Source organism: Triticum dicoccoides, chromosome 5A (assembly GCF_002162155.2).
Source record: "Triticum dicoccoides isolate Atlit2015 ecotype Zavitan chromosome 5A, WEW_v2.0, whole genome shotgun sequence".
Lineage (NCBI taxonomy): Eukaryota > Viridiplantae > Streptophyta > Magnoliopsida > Poales > Poaceae > Triticum > Triticum dicoccoides.
Genome location: NC_041388.1, coordinates 3,111,192 through 3,118,937, shown reverse-complemented (window position 1 = coordinate 3,118,937; position 7,746 = coordinate 3,111,192). Strand labels below are relative to the sequence as shown.

The 7,746-nt window shown below is 47.0% G+C and overlaps 1 protein-coding gene across 3 annotated transcripts; it reads right to left on the bottom strand.

Annotated features, from left to right (window-relative positions):
- Window positions 1-3,553: 3,553 nt before the first annotated feature.
- Window positions 3,554-7,740, bottom strand: LOC119298722. Of its 3 annotated transcripts, none has more exons than XR_005145940.1 (6): window positions 7,222-7,740; window positions 6,959-7,111; window positions 6,393-6,592; window positions 5,376-5,531; window positions 4,616-4,804; window positions 3,554-3,803 (listed from the first exon to the last, which is right to left on the bottom strand). XR_005145940.1 is itself a non-coding variant. In XM_037576009.1 (5 exons), exons 1-3 carry the CDS (start codon window positions 7,612-7,614, stop codon window positions 6,514-6,516), a joined length of 603 nt encoding a protein of 200 aa, XP_037431906.1. In that variant the 5' UTR covers window positions 7,615-7,740; the 3' UTR covers window positions 3,810-4,804; window positions 5,376-5,531; window positions 6,393-6,513. The 3 variants fall into 3 exon arrangements, 1 of the variants encoding a protein (XP_037431906.1); XR_005145941.1 differs by having other exon boundaries at window positions 4,620-4,804; XM_037576009.1 differs by lacking the exon at window positions 3,554-3,803 and having other exon boundaries at window positions 3,810-4,804; window positions 6,981-7,111.
- Window positions 7,741-7,746: the final 6 nt, after the last annotated feature.

The window sequence follows — 7,746 nt, the reverse complement described above, 5'->3', positions numbered from 1 at the left end:
AGAGCTATATTGCCATTCTTCAGATGGCTGACCTCTCGATTAGCTGCGTCGAGAGCAGTTTTCAGCCTGGAGTTTTCCTTTTCAAGAGTACCGACTGAAGCCAGTTTTTCTTCAGCAAGCTTCGTTTTGTTCACGGCCTCCTTCTGCGCTTCGGCAAGGTCTTGATCCTTCTTCTTCAAAGCTTCCTCCATTTTGTCTGCGAAACAGCAAGTGAGATCAACATCGAGGACGGCCAGAAAGAAAGGACAGTCGACAAAAGCTCACCAGCCATACCTTTTGCTTCGTCCCTCGCCTTCTGCAAGTTCTCCTGAACAAGCTTCAAGTCAAGGTTCAGCTGGATCTGTTTGTTCTCCAACTCAGTGTAGCGAGCCACAAGTTCTCAGGATTTCTGCAAAAAATCAGTCGACAGACATCCAAGACAAGTTGCTTCCGAGTAACCAAGAGACAATGATGGCGTTTCTAAGACTACAGCCGAATCAAAAACATTCGACAGTAGTCTCGGGGACTACACCCAGTGGGTGCACTCAGCGTGCCCCCACTGGTTCGACCAAAAAAATCGACTGCCCACAGTCGACCGTGTACAGTTCCATTCGACATGGCCTGACCAGACCGAGTGAAGAAGTTCAACTAAAGCAACACAATATAAAGACTACAGTCGACTGCTAGCAGTCCACCGTAGTCTCGGGGACTACACCCAGTGGGTGCACTTAGCGTGCCCCCACTCGTCAAAAAGATTAATAGACACACCCAGTGGGTGTACAGATATAAAGATCTTCGGAAAAGAGATTCTTTAGATAGCATATCCTAACAGAACAAGCGGTGAATCGACTGACCTGGACGTTGCTCTGAAGAGCTGAACTCGCGTCATAAGTTGCTTGGCTGGCGTCCCGGACCACCTTCACTTGCTCCATCATGATCCCCGCCTGGCGTATAGCCTCTTTAGCGGCACCCACCTGGTCCTCAGGGACGTGGTGTGTGGCAAAAAGCGAAGGCGGATTTGCAGTCGACGTCGAAGGTCGGACACTCGTCAGAGGTTCAGCGAAGGTCACAGAAGTCCGAGTGGTATCACCACCCTCCCGGACTACGGCCTCAGGCGCCAGAGTAGTTTGTGGGGTCTTGCCAGCCGGCGCCCTCCTGTTCCTTCGCTCCCTCAGCGGCACTTCGTCGTCATCATCAGGGAGGTCAATGACATGAGGAGGAGCTACAAGAAAAATCCAATCGACCGGAATTATAAGAAATCGTCAGTCGACTAAAAGCAGAGCATCAGTAATCGTACTGGGGTTGGAGGTAACAGCGTCTTCCATCTCTTGATCATCGTCCTTGGCGGAGATCTCTGAGGTGGCAGCACTGCAAATTTCGAAAGTCAGTCAACTTATTCAATGAGTCGACCAAGATTCCGTCACGTTCAACAAAGGAAAACAAATTCTACCATTACCCAGAAATGGTGGGGACAGTCATCATCATCTTGGGCAGAGCCTTGGGCGGCTTGGACGGCGTCGCGCGTGGGTGCTTGGGAGCTTTTTCTGTCGGTGCTGGAGATGAGGTCCGAGGGCGCTTCGACGACTGTCCAACAGGGACAGTTGCCTTACCACGTTCCCGCGCAGGGTCGTGTGTAAGCTTGGATCGCCGTTCCGAGCAGGGAGGTTCGACTTCTTCCTCCTCCTCTTCACTGGAGTCGTCGTCGTCATCCCCCTCTCCTTCGCCGTCAGATTCCCACTCTTCTCTCTCGTCTCCACTTTCGCCTTCGCTCGCCTCTCCTTCCTCGGCCTGCTCCTGTGCTCCATTGGGTGTCGAGTACATCTCAGTAATGGCCTAGAGGACAGCAAACAAGACAAAAGTCAATCGACTGATCCAAAGAGAACAAATAAAGAAAGCAAGATCACAGTCGGAAACGCAAGGTCAGACCTTGTCCACTTCGTATGTTTGGTCGAGTGGAGGAATCCTCCTGGCTCCTCGGGGGTTGTCCTTGTTCCCTGTGATACTCGACAGCCACCCTTCCAACATCTCGTCAGTGACCTCCTCTGGGTGAATCCGAGTGGTGTCTTCGAGACCCGAGTACAGCCACATCGGGTGGTCACGAGCCTGAAGCGGTTGGATGCGCCTCCGAAGGAAGACTTCCAACAAGTCCATGCCAGTCACACCCTCGCGGACAAGCTGAACCACTCGACCGACCAGCACCTTGACTTGCGCCTTTTCCTCCGGCGTCACTTTCAGAGAGGCAGGTTTGCGTGTATCCTGCGGTAACCAACATAGTAGGTCGATGTCTGGCAGCAGGAGAGAGATAACGAGCCTGCTGCCCCTGCCTCCACGTGACGGCCCGATCATACGTGTCCACGCATTATTGTTCCCTACTGTTCCGTGCATACCCTTATTTTAAAAACGATCACCGACTATTTTTTTTCATACCCTTATTTTTAAAAAAACTTTCATTCTATTCATCTTCAATCGTGTCAGTACAACGAAAATTAGAAATAATAAAAAATACATTTAGATTCATAGACTACCTAGCGACGACTACAATCACTAAAGCAAGTTGAAGACGCGTCGCCGTCATCGCACCTCCCTCATAGGAGCCATTCAAACCTTGTTGTAGTATACTGTCGGGAAGTCGTCATGCTAAGGCCCCATAGGACCAGCACACCAGAGCAACAACTGCCACCGATGAAGAGTTGTATAGACCGGAACCTGAAGACACAGGAACGTAGACGAACTACGACCAGATCCGAGCGGATCCACCAAAGGTAGATCCACCGAACATATCTTCACACGCCCACCGGCGATGCTAGACGCACAACCTCAATCACCTTTTCTTCTTGCAACACATCATAATTGCAAAGGTAATTTCCACAATAATTTACTATGTTGGTCACCGCAGGATACATCTTAGTAAGCATGGCCTCCCCGTGAGTCCCTGATCTTGATCATACACGTTTGCATGTATGATTAGTGTACGATTGAATCGGGGTGTCACAATACCCTTTTGCCACTAGCCTTGCCTTCACTACAAGAAATATGTCAACTTGCGACCATCTCTATTGGTCACTGAAAAGTCATTGTTTTCCATTTGTGACCTTTTTGTGACCAAAAATAGATGGTTAAAAGCTGACGGTCGTAAACTAAAATTAACGACCTTCTCTGTGAGAAGGTCGTGAAATTCCACAACCAAAACAAAAGGTCATTGATTTTATGACCTTCTGTTTTGGTCGCTAGCTCTCTGCCCAGGCCACGTCGGATCCGACGTGGCAATCTAACATGGCAAAATTGCGACCAATCGAAAAGGTCGTTGATAAGATTCAGCCCGGTCCGATTAGGTGTCTATATGGGCGTAGCCCAACAATTCAGCCCATTTATATATTTATTTTCCTGTCAATTTACGCTAGCTACATGGGCCTAGCCCGTCAATTCAACCTTTTTATTTCTGTGTGCGGCCTTTTACAACATATGATCTTTTATTTTTCGCCATTTTATTTTCCACCATTTTATATTGGTCCCAAATATCATAATATCATACACTGGTCCCACACGTCAGAAATTTCAAATGTGCTCAAATTATTTTGATAAGTGGGTCGCATGAGTCATGTTTCCATCGCACACATTTTCAAATCACGTACATAATTCCTATTTCATATGAAATAGAAATTGTAATTCTGAAACATACGACATCTCATCCAGAAACAAAGAGAAGATGCATGAAATTCTAGAGTTCTCAATGCCCAAATAACCCAGCTATTATTACATAACTTGCTATATAAGAATGTCTTGGAGCTTTCTTGAACATCTTTTGTCTTGAATTTACACAATATCTGCCAATAAGAAAACAGAACAACAAGGATAGGGTGAATATACAACAACAACAACAACAACAACAATAACAGGTGATGGGGTGCTATTTAGTAGTAAGATCATGTCTGGAAAGAAACATGCATGAAAGTTAAGAAGAGCTAGAGCAAGTCTGCATGAAAATTAAGAAGTGTTATTTAGTATGGATGCCCTCAAGTTTTCGTGCACGTCATGCCAAGTCAGCCAACACGCCAAGTCAGCCAACACGTAGCATGCATATGTGCCATAAAAATGATTAAATGAGGAAGGGCCAAATAGTGGTTCCTCCATGCAATGATCACAGTTAGATAGCATCAACCTACTACAGTTCATGTTATAACAACACTAGTTCATGTGAGAAACACATAGGGTCCAAAGTACAAACCAAAAACAATCTGACTTGGGTAAACCAGTACATGATGAAACAAAATTATTCATTTTGGATTAAAAGAGGAATATGCCACCTTATACTACAACATCATCATCAAGATTAAAACAACACATTTATAGTCAGAGTGCTGGATGAGAAAAATATCAATTGAAACCAACTAGAGCAGGTGAGCCAGGGATAAGTAGTAGCAGGAAAATAATGGTACATTCACAACTTCAGTTCAGGTAAATATCACCACATGTATCAGTATACAGGCAGCAATAGTATCATCGAGCACAGCAAAACAGCAGCTTGAACCAAACTATACAGTCAGCCTCCTATACACCCAACCTACAGCAGTTGTGGCTACACCCAAACTACAGCAGCAGTTCTACCAGTAGCAACAGATCGAGTCAATTGTCTCACCTACAGCAGCTCACCAGGAGCGAAGTTGAGGAGGGCCGGGGCAGGAGCAGCTGGATGCAGGTCATGGGCATGGTTGGGGAAGGACACAGGCAGAAGGACGCAGGTCGTCCGAGGATCCCGTCGATGCTGTCACCGTCTTGGTTGCCGGGGAGCTGTGGCCGTGGCTGTGTCCACATGCATGTATTCAGCCTGCAGCCATCATGCGTACATTCATTTTATTCAGCATAATCCTACTGTCATTTCCGAGCAAACTAGCCAGTTAGTGTAAATATGTATCTGAATAACAAAGCGAGGGCATTGCCATATATATACCTCAGTGATGGCCTCAGCCTAACCAAGTCTTATCATGAATTTACAGTATATTCCAAAGTTTTTACAAGTGACAAATAGTGCCAAATGGGAAAATTGAATTATTTGTAACAAGGACAGTACTATGAACTAATTTCTCTGCAAGGGGTTAGTGTGAATATGTTATGATTTTATCCCCAAGCAAACTGGATTCAGATTGCCGTCTAGCATCTTTACAGCAGGCATAATGCAAATACCAACCATTTCCATTCAACTCCTACTTATGTCTAATACTACAAGAGTCCAGACAGCTCCCAATTTCTAACTGAAGATTAGCAACAGTTCAGTTTCAGTAAACTGTTCTTCAGACAGTTTCATTACACTGTCTTCCAGCACAAGCTGGTCATGTCAATGCAGCAAAGAGTATCGACCAGTAGGAACTAGCTAGGAAGCTGGCAATGGCGCGTCTCACCTGGCGTGACGACAATGATGTCGAGGGTCTGCCTGCTGCGGGGCAGGTCAACGACCAGTGGTGTAGTCGCGCGGGTTTTGCATCAACTTAAGCCTGAGGCACAGGCCAGTCACCGTAGCCATACTGCAATGCTGCACAGTCGGGGTGAATGTTATCCTGCAAAGCAATTGTAAGGTGTGAATAGTGATCCCCAAAAGTTCAAGCTGGATGATAGTTCTTGACTTCTTGCATGAAACAAAACACATTTCGTGCGAGCAGACTGTGTACAGTGCAATGAGAATAATATAGGATGCTTCGCTTGCAATAAGTAAATGCATCCTGAAGGTCGCAGTGAATCAGATATTGGGACTAGAATTTTATCCCTAGCAAATATATGTTTCCTGATTATTATTCATTTCCAAGTGCAGGAAACCATCCCGGTGACCCAGCTTGTCCGAGAGACTGCTCATGCTATGCAGGAGTTCACACAATCTGGGTATGCTACTATACTTGGCACTTTCTATTTATTATACTACTAATGAGGTTACGAAATTGTTTAAATCAGTCACTTGTTATTCCTGAATTACTATTAGAACAATAAGTTGCTTGACAGTTTTACCGAGAGCTTCACAATGCCATTTGATGTAACTTATTTCTGTTAACAAGAATTCAAATATGAAATATAACTTCAATGTCCATTGATTTTGTCACTTAATTGTGAAACACAACAATCATTTAGGTAACTGCAGAGAATCAGTGAATCAAGAATCAAGAAAACAATAATATACGAGTGTCACAACAACATTAATATACGAGTGTTATAATGTTCACACAATCAAGAATCAACAATCATCTAACTTGTTTCTGTTAACTCTGTAGCAACATTAATATACAAGTGTGACAACAACATCCTCCATCCAACTTGCAGTGAATCAAGAAAACAATCAGTCGTGGACACATCCAATTCACTACAGATGGACGAACATTGCTATACCATATCTTAACCAAAAAAACTTTGTATGAGGAACATTGCTATACCATATCTGGTGCCCCTTGTACTCCACCAGCTTTGTATGAGGAACATCCGATTCACCTGGAGACATTAACCCAGTTCTGGTGCCCCTTGTACTCCACCAGCTTTGTATGAGGAACATCCGATTCACCTGGAGACATTAACCCCAGTTCTGGTGCCCCTTGTACTCCACCAGCTTTGTATGAGGAACATTGCTATACCATATCTGAACGAAAAAAACTATGTCAGCCAGGTACACAAACCATGTCTGAAGATAACTGAAATCATGCACCAAAGACAGAGAATTCAGTTCAACGTCCAACTATAAAAGGACCTGCTCTCTGCTCTCATATCTGAACCAGTTCTACTACACGTGCAGGTGTACCAAATCCTTCAATCCACATATGTGCTATATGACAGGAGAGAGTTCATCCAAACACAGTTAAAGAATTTGGAGCATTCTAGCTAATAAGAAGGAAAGACCGTATGCTTCTTCTACATACGGTGGAGCTGCACCAGCATTTGTTTAAGGATCGGCATGTCTGAATTTACTGTGTGTTGCGTCTGTGTTGGTAACTGAAATTAGTAGTACCTAAGGGCAGATAGCTGACGACCTTGGGACGGAACCACTGCTGCGCGAGGACCGTGGCACGGCGCTCGGCCTCCCTGCTGTCGGCCATGGCGACCTGCGCGAGCTCCTCCTTGGAGACGCCGAGTGGCCTGCTTGGAGACGAGCAGCACCTGCCTGTGAATGGAAACCGGACGCATCAGGGGAGAGGGAGAGAGAGAGAGAGAGAAAACCAACCAAATCGAATCGGGACTGAGGCGCCGACGGCGTCAGGGGAGAGAGCAAACCTTGAGGTCGACGGCGAGGAGCACCACACACGGTCGCCCCGCCGGTGAGGTCAGGTCAGGTCCGGTCCGGCGAGGCGACCCACCATCACCATGGCTGCCAAATCCCTCGGGATTGAAAGGTCGTGACCAAACGAACGGCGGCGAGCCAGCTCTGTACATGGAGGGCGTCGGAGGAGCAAGGAGCAGCCGGGCCTCTCTCCTCATGTCGAGCAGGCAGTGAGGTGACCACGCCCACGCCGGAGAAGACAAGACAAGACAAGAGGTTGTGCACAGCACCGACCGGCTGCTGGCCAGGACCCCGCCGGTGAGGTCCGGTCCGTCGTGGGGAGAGAGGAGGGCCGCCAAATCCCTCACTCCGGATTGACGCCGTGCCTTCCAGATCGGCGTGGGCATGGCTGCCAATCCGCTTCGGCCGCCGCATCGCTAGCTTGATCCGGGGCCTCGAGGAGAGGAGAGGAGGTTGGGGTCGTCGCCGTTGAGGGTTTGGGGCGGCGGCGGTCCGTCGGAGGGAGAGGGAGAGTTCCG